Source organism: Poecilia reticulata, chromosome 9 (assembly GCF_904066995.2).
Source record: "Poecilia reticulata chromosome 9, P_reticulata-male-v2, whole genome shotgun sequence".
NCBI lineage: Eukaryota > Metazoa > Chordata > Actinopteri > Cyprinodontiformes > Poeciliidae > Poecilia > Poecilia reticulata.
Genome location: NC_088838.1, coordinates 2,697,653 through 2,718,439, shown reverse-complemented (window position 1 = coordinate 2,718,439; position 20,787 = coordinate 2,697,653). Strand labels below are relative to the sequence as shown.

Here is a 20,787-nt window from a genome sequence, read left to right as displayed (position 1 = left end):
AGTGTTGCATCACATTATTTGGCAAACCACTAGCAATGTAAGTGCTACATTGCCTAGCACTTACCCACAATGTGAAAAAAAAACAATCATTTGGCAACTTCCCATGCAGCTACTGACAAGTGTGACAGATGAGATGATATTCGCCCTGACAACAGGTCCTGGTAAGTTCTCTCTAAACTATATAAAGAACCAGCTGCAGTTAGAAGCTAAACAATGTCTGTTCAGGTGTTTAAAGGTGTTTTAGCTTAAAAGATGTTTAGTGAACTGAATTAAATCGGGATGGAGTGAAATATATGTGGGGACTTTTAGTGTTATCTGTGTGTCTCGCAGAATACTGACATCAGATCTGACACATAACAGTTTTATTTGATATTGTGAAATTAATATTATTTTGTAATAAGTTGGATGCTACATATCATTTATATATGCAAAATAAATACAAAAATTTGTCAAAGTGAAAACCTCATTAAATGCAAGATAACTTTAGCCACTGCTATTGTAGAATTATTTCCTCTCAGCCAAAGTGCTGCAGCATTTATAGACTATCCAGCTGTGTATTGATGAGACCTTTACATTATCAGGTACATCTACAAATGAGATCAGGTTTTAAAAAGTCCAAATAGGTCTGTTGATGCATTCACATGTCTTGTAGCAACACCTTAGTAATACTCATGCACTAAATATTATCTTAATCACTCCACGATGTGATGAGAATAGGCAGATTCTGTATTTACATGATGGGAAATGGTACCAATTATATTTTAGTTCAAATTTAAATTTACTTTGTTCTGATCAACTTTTTGTATAGCTGTAAATCCTTCGTTTACAGACATTTTCTTCTCACTGAAGTTAAATCAGAGCAAACATCTATTATTTTAGATCAGTTACAATTACAAAAATATTTCTATTTGCCAAACACCAGAAAACCTACTGAGAACATTTTTTAGACATTTATTTTCTATCCATCCATTTTCTTACACCCTTGTCCCTTAGTGGGGTCAGGAGGGTAGCTGATGCCTCTCCAGCTATGGTTCCGGGTGAGAGGAGGGGTTCACCCTGGACAGGTCGCCAGTCTGTTGCAGCATTTATTTTCTAGCTTTCTTGAAATTCATAAGTTGACATGCCTTTAGTCAGTATCTAAACTGTGTAACTGTGGATGTATTTTGAGGGAACACCTGGAACACCCTGCTTTTTGGTTTGACATGTTTAAAAATTCAACAAATATCAGGAGGAGAACTGTGCAGCTACACAAACCTGGTTCATCCTGGGATCAATTTCCAAATGCTCGAGAGTGTCTGTCCAAACTGCTATGCACAAATATGGACAATTTCTCATGCAATAACTTTGAGAATTTTAGAAAACTAAGTCATGCAGTTTTGGATAATGTTCCTCAAGGAGATAAATGACCACTAATAAAATCCTTTTTCTTATGTGTTTAACCGGTTGTATGTAAAACATTTCCATATTTATAGAACTGGCTAATATTAATAGAAGTCTTTCTTGTTGTTTGAAAACCTGGATTTACTGAAGTGAACCACCTGAGTGGCCACACGATTTCACTACAGTGAAATGTCAGAACTTTGCTTTGAGGAAGTGTGATGGGATCAGCTGGGTGTTCGGTGTAAATGCATTGCTTCTCAGTTCAGTAAGATCAGGAAAACAATGTTGTGCTTAATTCAGGGATTTTTTTGACTCGCTTCAATAAATAAAAGAAAGAATGAAAAATGTACAACATAACAACCTACTCACCAGTTCTGCTTTAGTTCAAATGACCAGAGCACTTGATGGGGATCATGAAAAATTTAAGTTTTCTTTTTAACTACATATTTAAAAGAAAAATCTATCAAGCATGTTAAATGATATAAGCAATAGAAAGGAACATATTTGCTTGAGGAAAATAGACATTTCTGTGCTGCCATAGATTGGATTCAAGAATTCAAGAATTTTTAGATACTCTTTTTGATTAGGATTTTAAAATAATGGCATAATAATGCAAGTTCACCTTCCCAGAGCTCAGTACATTTTAAAGCACTTTACTCTGGAATGGGAGGATACTTTAAATATTAAGAAAAAAGGAAAGAAAACTACCTAAAACAGTAAATAAAACATAAATAAAACCCCACACCACCGAACCAAAACCATAAATAAAATGGATTATGCTCAATAATCATCAGAATGAAAATTATTGAGCTCCTTTTAATTAATTGATTTATTGCTTATTGCAATAGGCTTACACATACATAAAATTTTATTGATAAATAGTAAAGTATAATGGTTTAAAATGTAGTCTGTGTTCTATTATTTTATAAGGATCTTCTGATATTTGAGTACTGTCACATATATTTATTTCTTTAATTCCAAAAATATCAAACTAGAAAGAGAACTAAGAAACTGCTGTCCAGAGGTTAACATGGGTTTGAACAAGAAGAAGGCATAGAGATTTTATGAGTGTATGAACTGATGAGGAAGCGTATTGGTCCACAGTCATAAACAGAAAACAATCTATCATGCAAAAAAGACGTTAAAATTGTTTACAATTACACATCTGAAATGAACTGTTTATGTGAATCCCATTTTAGTGTGTTTGTGTTTGTGTTAGAATAGAATAGAATAGAATAGAATAGAATAGAATAGAATAGAATAGAATAGAATAGAATAGAATTAATTGAGCCACAACGGCAAGAAAATACAAAAGTGGTCATTTCATGCTGATAGATTATCACGAGCAGGGTTTCAAACTGCAAATAGAAAAAGCAGAACCAAGAGACAAAAAATATCAGGAGACAAACCTGCATTTAAACTTAAATTTCATGTGCATCAACTAATCAAAAGTTTAAAACTATTGGCTTAAAAAGTTGAAATCTGCACAGAAATGTGGCTTTCATGTCATATTCCCGCTCTTCTGGAGCCATGCACAAATATCTGTTTGAACATAGCAGGATTGTTGAGCTGCACAAGCAAAGCCTCTCTCAATGCTCCACCACAGCAGTGAGGCAGTCATTTAGAAATTCTGTAAAAATCCTCAAATTCATTGAAAAAAAAATGGATGCACATTTTGTTGGTTTAAATTTCACTGAATGTGACAATATGTCTCTACCAGCCTACTGCAAGGCAGGCAAAATTGGTATTCACATTTTGCATGCCTCAGAGAATATTAAGATAATCAGCAAGAACTAACTGCTGCCACTTTTTGACACTTTCATTTCTATTTTTAAAGTATAAAAAGGAAATGGTCTTCAACTTTTGCAACCAGCCTGTTTGAGTTTAAAAGCAGGTTTCAATGTTCTGTCTCTTCTGCATATTCTTTCTGCCGTAGTTGCATTTTTGAGCTCAGTCTACAACCTTATTATGATCCAGATATTAAGATTTTAATCAGGAGAGTACATCATATTAAAGCACTACCCTGCCTTTTTGCTCACAGGTGTTGCAATGACAACCATGGTGGAAGTGAGCACTGTTGGGGATTTCACAACACCACTAACCACCAACCACCCCCCCTCTCATTGCCAGGGGGAGAACCAGCATTTTGCTCTCACCTTCTTCCTGTGCCTGGTCTTCTTCATCGGATTCCTCCTAAATATGTTCAGCTTGTGGGTGTTTTGTTGTCGTTTTCCATGCTGGACGTCTGGAACCACCCTGCAGTTCCACCTTGCCCTGAGTGATGCCATCGCCACTCCGGTAACCCCCATGATGGCTGTGTACTTCGCCATGGGTAACGACTGGCCCTTCGGCCGGTTCCTCTGCCAGGTCAAGATCGCCCTGCTGAGCTCACATTTTTACGGCAGCACCATATTTCTTACTCTCATCAGCATCCATCGCTACATTACTGTAGTGCACTTCAACAAACGCTGCCGCTTCAAACGGAAGGCTTTTGTTCAGAAACTCTGTGCATGTGTTTGGTGTTTGCTGGCGATCCAGGCTCTGGTCTATGCAATCCTGCTCCCTCCCAGCAAAGAGAAAGGGAGCAGTCAATGTCTCTCCATCCATCAGAGAACTCTGACCGATTTCTACTTCATCATTAACTTCTTCCTGTTCATCTTTGGATTCCTGATTCCTTTCTCTGTGTCTGCTATCTGCTATGGCCGCTTGGCAAACACACTGACTAACCTTAACAGCAGTACAGCCAAAGGTCTGAAAGTCAAGCTGAAATCTCAGAGGATGATAGGTATGTGCCTGCTTATATTCGGCGTGTGTTTCCTGCCTTTGAATATTGTACGAACTCTGGGAGTCGTGCTGAAGAAATTCTTTCCAGAAAAATGCGATGTTCTCCAGCAGATTGAGACGGCCTACTACACCACCTGGATCTTAGCTGGTGTGAACAGTTGTCTGGACCCCGTGCTGTACTGTTTTGGTTCTCAGAATTTTCGAGATGCATTTCAGTCTTTCCGGGCTGGGAAGGTGGATGTTCCGAACAGACCGAACAGAAGTGAATCAGAAATGACTGCAAATCAGAGAGAGATGGATTAACTCAAAGCCAAAGCATAGCTTGAACCATCTGATCATCTTTACAACTTGAATTATTGGTGATATTGACCTCATGGAGACTGAAGTGATCTGGACAGTTAGCAAGTTGTATTTCTTTCATCAGTTAGCTGTATTATTCCAGTATTAACAAAAACTACTGGATTGTAGTTATGTTTAGTTTTGATTAATAATTTTCCACTTGTTGGAAATTGAAAAATAATCAAGATTCAAACATTTACATTAAATTTGTTTAACATAAGCTAATGTGTGTGTAATATAATAAATTGTAAAATTTGTTTAAAAGAAGCCTTGCCTATAATGTTCTGTCCTTAAGGTGACTTATGGGTTCCTTCACAGGGTTCTTTTTGAGCCAGGTGGTGGCGCTAGTGAGTCAACACCATCACCAGCCACCTTCCTTCCCTAGAGATGAAGGAAGCAGAAAAATGGAAGCAGGACAGTTTCTGCGCGATCATGTGAGTGATCGAGGTTCTCAGTTGGAAAGAGAACCTCCACGTGTTGATCCAGAGACACAGGAAGCCTGGATTTGATGATCCCTGCAGTAGTTTTAACAATTACAGACAGTGAAGCTACAATAGATCAAATAGATAATAATCCATGTGTGGTCATACTGAGAAATGCAACATCAGCTCAGGTTTTTTATTTGATCAGTTTTTAAAGTTCAGTTTCTTTTGCTGCTTATTCTGCCAAATATTTCCACATATTTGTTTTTTAAACTATTATTCTTCATTAAGATGTTATAAATGATGAAATTAGTCATTTAAGAATGACAAAGAAAGTGGTATATTTCTAAACTTATCCTAATAGTTGTATTTCATAACTCGGGATTTCAGTGGAGACAAAAGTTGCCCAAGATTCTCTTGGAGCTGCTGGTGACGTCAACAAGGGGCGGAGTTAGAGAGCCAGGTACCGAGTCCAGCACTTTTCATGCGCTGCGCAGGTGATTGTTGGTTTCGGTGAGGATAACATGGGAAAGCTGGAGGCCTTCGAGGTCGAGTTTAACGAGAACAAAGTTGTGTACACTCCGGGAGAGTCCATTTCTGGGAAGGTGACAGTCAAACTGAACCAGCCGATCCAATGCAAAGGTAGGTTCCTCCTCTGAACCGTCTCCGTCTCCCACCTGGTGGGAAATGTTCCTGTCGCTGAACAAGGAAGTGGGGAAATGAGTCAGGCTCAAGCAGAGTTACGCAGCTCCGTTTTACGTCGAGACCTGATGGACTTAGGGAAGCTCCTTGTAGCCTGTGGGACGTTTTGGACCACCTGTATGACCGGGTGGAGCTGGGCGGGTTTGTGGAGGGTTGAGGGGGTAAGTGGGTGGTGAAGAGGAGGCTGGAGTGTTTTTAGAAGTCAAAAGATTGAAGCATAACTGTTGTTTAAAGTCAAAGTTGCATCTTTTACATTTGTAATAGCTGATTAAATGTTTCATACAGGTTATTTATTTATGCAGTCAGATTAAGCTGCGCCATTTATCATATGAGGTTCTGGAAAGGCCTTAAACAATGAGGGAAACATGAGCAGACTTGACTGGCAGCGTTTCAGGGAAACGCTACAAAGTCAAGAAAACTTTGTAGTTTTCTGGCTCAGTCAAGAAAACTTTGTAGTTTTCTTGACTGAGTATTAAATACCAAATGGAAAAAATAAATTGTAACTTTTGGTTGACTGCACTGGGAATTCATCTTATAAAAGCAAAACAGGAATGCTTTCCCATTTCCCAGGACATTCCTGGGAAAGCATGCTTTAACAGGTTACCAGTTAAAACATCAGCTGACCTGACTCACTGTTTCAGAACTTCCTTTTCTGTTTGCATGTTGTTGCATTTTAAGAACACCAAATCATTGTCACCCATTGTCTTGCATAATAATAGAACATAAACTGAAACTAGTAGAAGTCAAGCTGGAAAAATGGTCTGTGGAACTGGAAATGAGAGCCCAACCCATCCAGTTTGTGCTAGAGCGACGCCTAGATGAGATGATGAGAATTCACTCTTCTCAGTGATGGAAATGAAAACTAAACAATTGGGAACTCTTGTGTCATCAGGAGAAGGGAAAGGAAAAAGGGTCACACAGATACTTTTAAATCTTGTTTTTCTACAGACACACAGACCTCTTCACTGAGACGGGACCACATTTTCAGACACAGAGCTGGCTGAAGCTGGCTGAAACTGCTACCTTCCCACTGAGAGCTGGCTCCCATGTTGGGAGTGGCGCCGTGTTTGTGGTCCTTCAAGTTAGTTGACATTCCTGTTCAGGCAGACCAGGTCGTTCTGCCTGTTCTCTAACTTGCTGCAGGCTCAATTATTTGGACATTCTCATTCAGGGTTTGAGGCCAGTGGTTTTAGTCCTTAGGAGTTCAATTTTCTCAGGTCATTAAAGAATTGTTTAACCCCTTAACTGTCACTCTCAAAATGCTTTTATATAAGTCAGTGGATCTATCAGGTCACTGATGTCATCAGGACAGTTAAGAGTTTACAAAATTTTTCCAAAGCTTTTTTTTTCACATGTCACTAATTGTAGAAATATGAGCATCATTTTCTAAACGTTTTGGAAGTTTTTCTGCCTTTGTGGCAGTAGATTATCCTGCCACCTCTGAGGCATTCTGCTGCACACTGATACCACACCAGAACCTGGCGTGATTCTATTGGACCATGTCAGGGTTCTACAGAAGATCATGCAACTATTAGATGACTTGTATTAAGTTGATATGCCAGTATTTGAGTACAGTCATTGACTCTAATTTTCTTGCATTTAATTCTGTTGGAATCATTTAGTCATTTTCGCTACAGATGCACTAATTAGGCTGATTTGGCTCTAGTGGCCTTTATTGAACTTTATTGGGTGGAGAGAGAAGGGGGTAAAGGAATGCAGCAAATGGCGGAAGACTGGGAATCAAACCCAGAGCTCTGCTAGGGCTGCAGCCTGTGCTCACAGTAAACCTGCTCTACCAGCTGAGCCACCCGGAGCCGCAGGGTTTTCTTTTATAACTACAGAACATGCAACTAGATGAATAGATAAATGTAGAAATCATTGACCATGAAAGGGAAAAAAAATCAATAGTTTCTGAAACTGTAAGTCATTTTGAGTCTTTTACAAGATCATTAGTATTCATGCATCTAACCACATTCCTGACCTCTCTTTAATTTTCACTAAAATAAAAAAAAAAAACTAGAATAAGTAACATGCTGTGGTACCTTTACTCACTACAAAGAGAAGAAGTTTCTGTTCTAATAGATTTGATGAATATTAAAACAAGCATTTCTTATTTTTCAGTAAGGAAAAAGCTTCCTGATTTGTTGGTGCATCACTAATTTATCTCCACAGTTTGTACTACAGAGAGTGAGTCTATAGAGTCAGTTACAGAAGGAATGATAAGAACTGTGGTTTCAGTATGAAACATGTAATGTGTAACTTTATCGACCGATGTGAAAACATTAATCAGCAGTTCTGTTAGCACTGGTGATTGCTGCAGAAAGGTTCCAGGCTCAAATACTGGCCTGATGGGGTTTACATATTCTCCTCATACATGTGTGGATTCTATCCAGGTGCTCCAGCATATATTTTAACAGTATTTTCAGGGTAAGTGTGATCAACAGTTGTGCCACATTATGACATTTCTCCCTGTCTGTATTCATCACTGGTGCTTCAGTCTGATGCATGTCTGCCTGACAAACTGAGGATCCATGTTTAAATATGTATTGTTATTCTTAGCACAGTTGTTGCTGTTGCTACCATTACAGAAGTGATCATACAGCTTGAAGTTTGTGTATTTCTTGCTGTAAACATCTTGTCTCCTGTTACCTCAGTATGGTGGAGTGTGCAGAATAAGTTAACATCAAACACTTCATTTCATACAGTAAAAATAGTAGCAAGAGATACTTTGTAAATAGTCATCCTTCAGTAGCATAGTTTTGCTTTATCGTACATCTAAATGATTAAATATGGGCTTTAAGGCCCAGCAGAGCAGCGAAGTGGAACACAGTTCTTCCTGTTTTTTATTATTTTTTTGTAAATTCACAGATGTTTATGCACTTAGTTTTCATTTCAACAGTAGAGATTCCAGAGTAGATTTTTTTTTTTGGTAACTTAACATAATTGCTGAAAGCTGCTTAAGCTATTATTGCTCAGACTCTGTTTCATTTTTAAATCCATGTACTGTGTGTGTTTATTTCATCCACAGCCATCAAAGTGAGCTGCAATGGTTTCTGTGGCATCACCAGTAAGATAAATGACACCGCCTGGACAACAGAGGAGCAGTACTTTAACAACACCATCTCTGTTGCCGACAAAGGTACAATCCAGCACTGATTTCACTGTTTTCTTTAGCAAGTGGGCTTGTCGGGATTATTTTTGACATGTTTATTAAGTAAATATTGACGTGACTTCTTTGTCATCCAAATGATAGTAAGGTGTGTGTAGCTGAAGTGTAAAGACTACACAAATGAAAGCTGCATCTGTCCACTGCAGCCCTGGGTGACAAACAGGAGGCTGATTCTTTCTGTGCTCTTTGCAGGAACCCTGAAGCAGGGCGACCACCAGTTTCCCTTCAAGTTTCTCATACCAGGTAGGACAGATGAGTGACGTGATGAATACATGCTGCTTTGCATTCTTTCCCATGATAATGGGTTTTCCCCTTGCAATTCCAGTCAGGCTGCAATGTTTTGCATGTGGATTTATACTGTCATCGTAGTCTGGACTGGTAACAGTTACCTGGGACTCATTTTGATTTTTCTTTTTACTACTAAGGAGTGAGAGAAAATATTCCCAGATTTTCATTTTGGGCCACTGAGCAATCAACAACCAAGACTTGTTTTAGGAATTCTTCTAAAAAGTGTACCTTGATAGATACAATGATGCTAAATCAGCTGTCAATGCACTAACAGAGCACAACAGCACACATATTGAGGCAGCGTCCTCAGGCTGTCTGGCTATTATGGCAACTTGAGAATTCAGCACACATTTGCTAGCTTTTTTTCTTCTTGGTATAACAATGTTTTGTGGATTAATGGATTCTTACGACATTCAAGCATAAGAACGGCATAAGAATAGAATTACCCTCTATAACATGGACAGGACACTGAATTAGGAGCCTTCTGGATATTTTTCCACCCAACCAAAACCAATGCTGAGCAGTTATTCTTCACTGGTAGAAGACCAGGTTCGTCACTATTAAAGTGGTTCTTACTTGGGCTAGAGAAGAGAACCAGTTTTGTTAGAAGGGGAAATGGAATAAAAAAACAATCAGAATGTTATGAGTAGCATGTTCAAAACCTATTCATCTGCTTTTAATTTCTCAAGATGGGCTAATTATACTCCCACATTAATATGAAGAGTCTTACATAAAGCTTGACTCATCATGAAACAAGTTACATGTTTGCTGTTTTGATATCACTTGTAATGTTCTAAATGTCGGTTGGCCTGGTTCTAGTGCAAACTTTTGTCTTGAATAATGAAAGTGGTTATTGAAACAGCAAAACTGATACATCAGTGCATCATAAGAGATTATCTTTAGTTGTCTGTTATTCATTACTGAACTATGAAGTCAGGAATCAGAGAGAAAACTCTCCCAGTCCCAGCTTCGTCACCACTGCCAGCTGGGCCTTTTTCTGAGTGACAGTGAAGAAATGAGCCCAATGCATCTGCAGAGGACTTCATAAATACTGACTGATGGTTGAAAAGTGCTGTTAGTTTTGTGTTCAAAATCAAAGTAAAACCATATTTGGAAATTGGACTGATAATTTTAGGGATCACTTGACAAATAATGTGATTTCATAAAGAAAATCATAGTGAACCTTTTCAGAAATTCATAATCCAACAACAGGAGGATAAAACATTTTCCAAGGAGGGCCAGGTGATTCTTTTCCATGTTAAATTGTTGACTGGAGTTTTGTTTTGAAATCATTTGCCGTAGAAATTTATTGAAAACACTCCTTAGTAGTAAATGTTCATCAATAAAACATCTTCAAAGGAATAAAGCCTATCCTATTCAATTTTATGCAGAATTTGGTAGAAATAAGTGTTTATGTTTTCATTCCTTTCAGCAGCTCTAGGGCAGCCAAGACTCACTGGGAAATATTTATGTTGCTGTGAGAAGATTTGCTGGTTGCATGGCTAGGTGGTTAGCATGGCTAAAAAGGTCTCATGCAAATTCAGTCCACTTACAGATTAACATGATACAGTTAATAATGGGGATGTACACGTAGATTTAATTTTATACTAAATACAACATTCAAAATATACTTTTATATATTTAATATATAAAATATATTTTATGAATGAGGCAATAACCCAGCAAGACAAGGGCCAACTTTAACTGTTCCTAGTTCATAGATCTGAGAAAATAACAGCAGAAATTCATAACTGTCTGCCTGCAAAGTGCTCAAACATGTACAGGCACAGAATTGGAATTGAATTAATTGGGAAGAAAAGTAAAGCCGGATTGTTGGATTTGGTTGTCTGGTATCCTGGACTGTCTTGATGTATGCCAGTATATATATATTTTTGAGAGATATGAATAATGTTTGCATTCCATTTTGAATTCCAAATGATGTGTTTGGCAAGTTACTGTTGTTTTTCACTCCAAACCCATTTTCATACTGTTACTGTCTATAGTCACAGGTCAGCGATGCCTGTAAACTGTCTGCATATTAGCCAGAACAGGTTCAAACACAAAACATTCTTCCACTGAAAAAGTATATTAGCAGTGTTGATTACTTACCTGATTCCAAAGACCTTAATAAAGTGAAACTTGCTGACTCCTAGACTTTGGTTGAATCTAGTTTGGTTACACAACTTGTTATGGTGTTGTACTGCAACCCACATAAACAATAAAACCAGGTCATGGAAGGCTTGTGTGGGGTTCATTTGGACTGGCATGATCTCAACACTGAAACAGTCAGTCAAGTATTTCGTCAAGTGAAATCTATAGGACTCCTTCCTATAGAAACGTTTGGCTGAGTTAATGCCAGAGTCGGGCATTAACTCTGGTCTGACAGAGTCGCTTCTGTAAAGAATGTCAGGACCAGGCAAAGTTTCTCAGATGAGAAACGTTATCAAAAGTCTCAGTTAAGACTTTTGATAACTTTGATTATCAAAAGCTGAAGGGTTTTAACTAATATGAAAGGAGTGAAGTGAACTTTACTTTTGTGAAACAAACACCTATCACTTTGTTTTCAAGTTGTTGAACTTTATGTCCTCAGACTCCAACGGAGGACATAAAGTTTCTAAAGAACAGTTGTGCCTGTAATGACAAACCTTCTCACCTTCTATCTGAGTCATCAGCAATGAGGTGTCTCCAGGAAATTGTTACAGACAAATCTTGAATTATCAAATAATGTTTTGCTGAACTCAGAATGACCAAATGTAACATTTATCTCCGATGACATGTTGGTCCTGGTCAGAGGTATGCAGGCTCAAGGTGTGTGTTTATGTGGGTTCTGACGCAGTAAGCAGTTTCTCCCTTTAAACTGTACCGCTCCACGGTGACGCATGGCATTTTCTGACATGAGGCTGAACGGAGAATATGAAGATATTTCTGGATAAACATCTGAATATAGATGATTATCTGTTGACGTGGAGTTTGTAGTCACTTACTTCCTGCCATGCTTTGACTTAATAGACTCTGACGCAACACAGCGCTAACTATATCTTTGTATTTTAGACTTGGTTGAACCACTTTCCTGTTTGAGATTGTTGTTCTTTCTAGGTAATGCTGCCACTGCATTGCAAGATGTAAAAACAATAAACCAGTCCAACCAGTCTTTTGCACTGTTACACAACATTGTGTGTGGTTTGAAATGTGTGTGTACTTACCTGTTTATCTATTTAAGACCCTTTTCGGTATAATCATTAACCTTCTGAAGACCAATAAGCCTGGCCCTAATGTGGCAGACTGCCAATGTTAGGGCTAGGGGTAAACACAGAGTTATTAAAATAAATACTAATATGACTGGATAGACAAATGTGTGTCTGCTCTTACCTCTATTACTTTGTTTTCAGGTTGTTTATATGATCTGATGATGTTTCAGGATTTGGAAGTTAACAAACCCCAACTTTTTTTATTATATTTAATAAATGATCAAATGGAACCTGAATTTTGAAGTTAAAACCATGTGTCACAATGAACTGTGTTTTGGAGTATAATTAATTAGATTTTGAGCATTTCATAAAGGAGAACATGATGGTTCTGTTTTGCTTGTCTCCACAGCCTCTTCCCCAACCTCTTTTGAAGGCAGTTATGGCAAAATCATTTACAGAGTGAGGGCTTTTATCGAAACCCCTCGATTTGCCAAGGACTACAACACAGAGAAGCCTTTCTACCTGCTGAGCCTTCTGAACCTGAATGAACTGCCTGATATATGGGTGAGCTGTTCTGGATTTTTCTACAGATTAGTCCTGGTACATCAGCTTGGTGGTGAATATGGGTGTTTAATAAAAAATTGAGGTGGTAAAATGGAACAGGTTCTGATATTCCTTTGGATGGAAGAAAATAAACTGGATATGCATACATTTATAAAAGGGATAGGCAAGCTAAGCTGTTTGGAGGTCGTTGTGTAGAGAAGAGATGTTGAATTTATTGAACAAGGGATTGTTACACTCCAGGGTGTTGGGTTGGAGTATAAGTGATGTGACTAGTTTATCTCCCAAACACTTTTACGCCTGGACTTTAACATTCATCTTGATTTAGTCGCACTGGAACAATGCTAAATACTGCTATAAACACACAGGAGACACATTGAAGAGGAGATTTTCACATTAATGCTGCTCTCTGAAGTAGTTCAGAGAAACGTATTCGGACACATTTTTTCATTTCATCAATCAAGAGAGGTTTTAGTCAAAGTCATGAGTAGATCACAAAATACGGAAATAATTGAGAGAGAAAAGACACAATGTGAATGTTTAATTGTGGGTAGTTTTTTTTCTGTTTCAGACTTTAAGAGAAAAGAAAGGACCAATGAAAGCTTCAACGGAATTTATTTACAAACTCCTGATCATTTTGTCCTTATGTTATTCTTTACAGGGACCATCCACTTCTGAAGTAACTCAACAGTTCACCTACATGCTTCTAAAAACGGGGACAATTGTTCTGAAGGCCGAAACAGACATGAAGGGTTACACACCAGGCCAGGTCATCAAGGTGTCAGCCTACATCCATAACCAGTCCTCAAAGTCCACAAGCCACATAGCTGCCAGCCTCATGCAGGTAAAAGCTTTTCAATGCACCAAAAATATGTCTTAAAGCACTTTTCATGTCACCTATTGCTATGTAGTTAATAAGGCTTTACCTTGAGTAGACATTTACTGCAGTTCTTGCTTTGTGAGGTGCATCGAGATTGATTTGACAATACAGCAGGAGGGGTGACACAGACTGATTTGCTTTAAAAAAAAGTTAATCTGTTGCAAAGAAGCAGGAGCGCTGTGTGGTGTGTCTCTGTGCTACTGTCTCTACCTACCCTGCTCAAACCCTGAACAGAAACAAAACAGTGACTCTGACTCCCAAGCAGGAATTCCTTCACTCCAGAAACCAGCTTCACTGATGCATCCCTTCAAGACAATAAAGATCAAGCTTTGCTTGAACTAGTGGAGTTTAGGCATTTCTCCACCTTGGATCCTGACAATGGATTATTGTCAGAAGGTTTATTTATTTATTTAAAAGTGATAATATCTGAGGGGACAAAACTTTATTTAAAATGGCCTCATTTCCAGCTTCTATAGCCTGTATTTCTATAGATATATGGACTGTAAATATTGTCCATCTTTATATGGACTACATAGATATATGGATCATTCATAAAACTTCTAAGACGTTCCTTGAATGATCAGGTCTTCCCAATGCACTTAAAAGCTCAATGGCTATAATAGAATTTCTCCAAATTTGATGGTTGAATAACAGACTAAAAACATAACATATCTTTGTTGTTGAGGTGGCACCAAAAGGAATTTTTGAATTGAAAATTTGTATTTTGCTTATATATTCTCTTTGAACTCAATTAATTTCAATTGGTGAATTATAGACCCTGCAATTAACTGTTACAATTGGTGGAGCCTCACCACTAACGGAAAGAGAATGCCCTTCATTCAAAGTAACATTGTGGGGTTTTAAATAATCTATGGTCAAAAAGGACAAATTAATCAACTACAATCTCTGCACATTATTACTGTTGCTGCTACAATGTTTCCTAGCTTGCCATGACTGCTGGCTTACTAAAACCCCATGATGTGGGTCTGGACATGAGGAAATGGGGAGGATTTTGAAGTAGCCATCTGTGTTACTTTTCTCAGTTATCACCGTGTTTTTTAAATGAATTAATTTTCATATTTAAGGATCATCTGACCATCTGAGAATTAAATCTCAATGCTCTTTGAGTGCTCTCAAGTGGTCAGATAATATTAAAATGTAGGTACTGTCAGGTCAGAATCCTGACTACTAACATCCTTTACTATGTTAGTAGTTACTATGTTACTACTAACATAGTAAAGTGTTTCCATGGTTACATGTGATTAAGTAATTTTATTGATGATCAATGCTTTGAAATTTGAGTTGAAGTCTCATTGATTTTACATCAGTGGTGTTCAGGTGCTCATGCTATTGAACTTAGCAGTGTAAGCTACAGTGCTAAATGAATACAAGGGCAATGTGGCAGTTATTTTCCTATATCATTCCGTCTTCCAAGGCCACTTAATTGAAATGTAGAAACGCAATAGTGTAAGCAAACATTTCATAAAGAAGTCACTGCTGAAATTATGGTTTATGTTCTGATTCTGAAGTGATTTATATTTCAGTTTTGCAGTGTAAATGTTGCTGTAAAACTTTAATCCTGACCACAGCAGTCTGTTCAATCTTAGAAACTCACAGAAGTCCACTTCAGTCAATCCTTTCAAAGTGTGTTACGGTTACACCCTCCCAGAGACTTTGTAGAGACTCCATAAAACTTGTAAAATATGCTCATTGTTTGCTTAGAGATATTGCTCAAAATCACAGGTTCCATTATCTCCCACACACTCCTCTGCTGAGAAACCATCGGTCAACGCTGCTGCTGTGGGAAGAGTTCCTTGATCAGCACCTCACCCTGTTTTGGACCCACAGTTGAAATGTTCATACAAAAACAACCAAAGCTAAAGAATGCTCAGAGAAACAAAAGATAGGCGTCTTAAAGTCAAAATGGCTGATGACTAGGCAAAGATTCTAAATCGACTGTTCTTCCCCCATTTTAAATATTTGATCATTCACAACACCTAGCTTTGCCTTTGTGTTTTTTTGTTCTTTGTGCTTTTTCTATGAAAACCTGCTTTTTAACACCATGCCACAGTCAGCTTTGCTTTAGTAATTTCCGTATCATTACTGTTTTCAGAGGGTGACTTATGAGACGAAGAAGCCCACCCATGATCTGAAGTCCATAGTTGAGGCGGAAGGCGGTGAGGTAAAGAGTGGTAGAGAGGTGAAGTGGGAGGAGCAGATCATCGTTCCTGCCCTTCCTCAGTCCTCACTGAAAGGCTGTGAACTTATAAAGATTGAGTATTATGTCAAGGTAATATAAGACACTCCATGTCCTTTAAAGTTTATTATGATGTTATCAGAGAATGTTTGGCTTAGTGAATCAGTTTATTCCGTTTTCCTTGCCTCAGGTCAGCCTGAAGTCTCCCGATGTTTCTCTGGCATTACCGATCCATATTGGAAATGTCTCGCTTGACAAAAAACGCTGTCATTCCAAAAAAGAAATTCCTCCTTCCAAGAAAGAGCTAGTAGCCTCTGAGTCGGAAGCAGAGCCCTCGGCATCTTCCTCCATGAACACACCACCAGCTCGACCTGGTCCTAGACCTGCTCCCCGTCCCACACCCCGCTCCAGGATGTCCTCCCACAGCTCCCCCAGCGCCCCTCCTGCTGAGTACCACCACGGAGCAGGAGGTGGGAACTTGTTGAATGATGACTTTCCCAACAAGCGCCAGTCTCAGGCTGTATCACCCAATGCCTTCAGCTATGCTCCAGGCCTCTTCTTTCCCCAGAACCAAACACCCAATGCGTCCGCCCCAGCTCCAAGTGGGCCTTCACCACTTGGAGGGTTGACAGGGGCCACGCCCCCTTACCCTTCTGGTAACGGTGCCCACCCAATGGCAGCACCACTCAGTCACCCTCTTCCAGGCTATGGCACCCAAGCCTACCCACAAGGTGAGTTTTTATGTAGCTTCATGAGGGAATTCTACTGCCATAGTAAATGAAGATTACATTTTCAGTTTGAACGCAGGATTCCATCTCTTCGTTCATAAAACTTGTAATGCTTGCACTCAAAACTTTTGCTATCTGTCAAATATTCTCTCAAATCTTTGTGTTCATGCTCAGATTTTGTCCTCTACACAGATTACTGAAACTGAAATTGTTTTCCAAAGTTGTTTTTGTCAGTTTATTGTCAGTTTATTCATGGTTTCCACTTTTCGAGTCAAGCTAATTTGTCTGAACGTTACACACCTGGTGACAGTCACTATGAATGACGGCTGGTGTCAATCACCACCGTATCTTTCCTTATTAAAAGTTAGAAAATAAGACTAGTTTGGTTTGAATCCTTGTCTGTTTGTGCAGCCAACTGCGCAGCACCTTATGACCATTTTTAAAATGAAATAAACTAAATAAAAAAGCGATATTAGGCTACAGATATCTGTTTTGACACAGATGTAGGAGTGCATTGGTTGTTTTAACCCCATGATGGCAGAGTGGGTGGAGTTCTGGAGAGTGTGACATCACCTGCAAAGGCTCAATAACACTTTATTTATAGCTTGGCTAGAACGGTTGCCAGGTGATGGAACTGCTTGTTCTGTGAGAGAGAGCAGAAAACTATTTGCAAGAAAGCAGAGAGGTTTGTGAGCGGAGATTTAATCCGTGCAGAGAGAAGTTTTGTGAGCGAGGAGAAAATCTGACCAGATTTGAGAGAGCACATAGAATATTTGAAAGGGAGCAGAGGTTTTGAGTGCAAGCACTGCAAGTTTTGAGAACAAACGGATGAATTCCTGCATTCAAACTGAAAATGTAAGCACAAGTATTACACTTTTAGAGAACAGAGAGGTGAAACTGTTTTCAAACTGAAAATGTGTGCTCTTGGCTTATATCAATTAGTAAAATCCCCACATATAACATCTGTCACTGCAATCCCAAGATTCACTGACTTTATTTGTGAGTTGGCATTTAATCATATACATTAGTAATTACTTTTGGTTAAGAGCTTTTAAAAAAGCTTTTTCATTTGTGTAAAAATTTTTCAAAGGACCAGAACATTTGAAAGCTTCTGGCATTTTCTCAGACAGAAACTAATATTTTAACTTGCAGCATTTAGTCATTTCTGTTTGCAGTTTCTTCTTCAGATGGTGAGGTTTTCTGAGACAACAGGAGGACATGAATGTCTGAGCAGGCATGATGGGTCCAGCTATGACCATGTGCTTATGGGTCAAACAAGCTGATTACCACTTGTTGCATTTAAAGACATTGATTCCATCTTATTATGTCAGAATATTATTCAGTCAAAAGAAATTCAATATAATTCTACATTACCAGTCCAGACAAAAAATGAATCCACTCATGGATCAAAGGGTCAGAGTTCAGAATTACCAGAGCTACATTGGTTGGATTGAAACACTTTTAAACAGTAAGAGAAACAATTCCATAGAGCTTCACAAATTCCCTCTGTTAATAAAGTTCAGAACAAGAGATTTGCCCCAGCTGCTCTTTCTGATGGCATGTTTAGGTGGCGGTAGCCACCAGTCAGTGGAAAATAAACACTATAACATCAGATCAACTTAAAAACAGTAGTTTGAATTTTGTCGAGTGGGGTTCTGCTTGACAAAAGCAGAAGACCATTTGTTAGCTACTGCTAACAAATGGTCTTTGTTAGCAGTGGCTAACAAATGGTCTTTGTTAGCAGTGGCTAACAAAGACCCTTTGCTTCTTCAGTTCCATGAAGCAGAGATCAGCTATAGTGCTGATTTAGTGCTAGCTCTTAATCGGAGGGCAAGGTGGGATTTCTCTAATGCTACAACTGCTGCCATCTCACAAATAACTGATCAATAATTTCTAAATCTGCACGCCTCAATTTTCACACCTTAATTGAAAATATTGACTCAGTCATAGAAAACTTAGAAGAAACTGTCCTGACTTGCTGTTAGAAGCCATCAATCACGTTAGGATTTCTGTAGAAAAAGCCCTGATGAAGTTTAGTTAAAATTATTTCATAATATACTTCAGCACATGAACATGAAACAAATTATTATATCATTTAAAAACTACATCTAGTTTTTAAAATAAAACCAACAAATTTGATTGAGGGACATATAATTAACTCTATATTTAATGTTTTTTCCAGTTTTAAAAATGTACACATTTCCTAAGTTATTTACTTAATGCAATTTGGCACTCTTCACTCTCCATAATACAATAACATTGTGCTTTTGTGTGATGGTGTCTGTGTTTTCCAGAAGCTCCTCCTTCCTACAGTGAGAGCTGCAACACATGAAGTTCATCAAAATACCAAAACCAGTACAAAAACCATGTGGGAATTAAGCGTGGACAATGTGGACATATTTCCAGGATTACACTGTTTCTGTCTGTTTACCCAGAATACAGAGAGCAGGCCAGCAGGAAGCCTGGAATAAATTGGTTTCCTTTTGGACTTTATATACCTGGAGTTTCTGCATTTTTGAAGCGATCTCAAACTCCAAACTCTTTTAAAAGTCTGTTAATGTCTTGCATTTGATTAATACAAATAAAAAATAATTAGATTTTTATATGTTTGACATAGATTTTTAGTTGTGGGTTTAATTGCTTTTCCAGCATCATTGATGTACCACTGATGCTGGAATTAAAGAATAAAATCAGCCAAATTTAAAAATGTAAACTGAATCAGCAAGATTAATTTTGAATGTTTTGACAGCTGTAAGGATATAAGTGATCAATGCTAGTTTATGCACCTTTGCTGTTTTCATGTCCAGTGTCGTTCTCATTGAAATCTTCACATTAATGGTGTGTACTGATTATTTTTTTTACCTCTTATGTTTGCTGTCTTCCTATAGGTTAGAATAATGCAACATCACTGTGATTTGAGCTTTTATTTGGCCATTTATTATGTGTTTTATATTTAGTCATGTAGATTAGTGCAGATATATTGCCTTGCCTGTAAAATCATTGTTTATTTATTGTGTTGAATGTCTTTCTGCTGCCATTTTTAGTAAATTGAATTAAACAAGTGGGATGTTGTTTGTGTTTTCATCAGCTTCTAATTCCTTCAGCCTGCTGCTCTATTGTCCAGATTTGATCCTCATGTGGCTACTACAGTAGCTCCGTGGTGCTACCACTTCACAACCATCAGCTGCCGATCCTCAGCAAGCTCTGCTCTGGTGGCACCGTCTGGTGGCCTTTCTGTTAAACCATTTTGACTTGAAGCATTAAGACTACCTCAGGTGTAACAATGAAGACTGCATTCTAACTCTGGTCCATTACATTGTCTTTAAGTAGAATGCAGCTCATATTGGTATAGATGTCAAATTCAAAAACACTTTATTGATCCCAAAAGGAAATTAAGTGCTGTCAATTAATATTCTTCAGTTATTGTAGCGATTGTGTTGGCAGAGAAGATCTTTTGTAGCTGTCTGTATTACAGAAAATTTGAAGAAGCCTCTGACTGAAGACGCTCTGTTTTTCCAAAACAGTCCCATGAAGAGGATGTTCAGGATTGTCCAATCATTTTCTTTATTTTTATGAAGAATCCTTCTTTGCTTAATCATCTCCAGAGTCGTCCCCAGAACAGAACCAGCCTTTATCAGGCTGTTGAGCCTTTTTAGGTCCCTGGTTCTGATGCTGCTGACCCAACAAATGACAGCAGAAGAGATGACGCTCTCAACAACAGACTTATAGATATTCGGCAGCGTTTTGCTGCAAACCTTGAAAGATCTCGGCTTCCTCAAGAAGTGCATTCTGCTCTGTGCTTCTAATAAACGACTTCACTGTTGTGTGTCCAGTCCAGTCTGTTGCCCAGATTGAGGTATTTATATTCCTCAACCACCTCCACTTCTCCCATGTTGGAAAGGTTTGATCTAACCCTGTTTTTCCTGAAATCAACAATCATCTCTTTAGTTTTGTTTACATTCAAAATGAGATGATTATTTCCACACCATGACACAAAGCGGTCCACCAGCTCTCTGTACTCAGCCTCTTGTCCTTCTCTGATACACCTGACAACTGCAGTCATCTGAGTATTTCTGTAGATGACAGAAGTCAGACTTGTGCTGAAAGTCCGAAGTGTAGAAAGTGGGGAAAAAAAATGGTGAGAGTACA

At 38.4% G+C, this 20,787-nt stretch overlaps 2 protein-coding genes across 2 annotated transcripts; both read left to right on the top strand.

The window, feature by feature from the left end:
* Positions 1-79: 79 nt before the first annotated feature.
* LOC103469616 (P2Y purinoceptor 4) lies at positions 80-5,106 on the top strand. The gene is made up of 2 exons (XM_008417391.3): positions 80-161; positions 3,422-5,106. Exons 1-2 carry the CDS (start codon positions 104-106, stop codon positions 4,465-4,467), a joined length of 1,104 nt encoding a protein of 367 aa, XP_008415613.3. The 5' UTR covers positions 80-103; the 3' UTR covers positions 4,468-5,106.
* A 261-nt stretch (positions 5,107-5,367) lies between these two features.
* Positions 5,368-19,710, top strand: arrdc1a (arrestin domain containing 1a). Its single transcript, XM_008417371.3, has 8 exons — positions 5,368-5,567; positions 8,656-8,766; positions 8,989-9,039; positions 12,682-12,836; positions 13,495-13,677; positions 15,827-16,003; positions 16,101-16,641; positions 18,933-19,710. The coding sequence occupies exons 1-8, from the start codon at positions 5,450-5,452 to the stop codon at positions 18,968-18,970; spliced, it is 1,374 nt and encodes a 457-aa protein (XP_008415593.1). The 5' UTR covers positions 5,368-5,449; the 3' UTR covers positions 18,971-19,710.
* Positions 19,711-20,787: the final 1,077 nt, after the last annotated feature.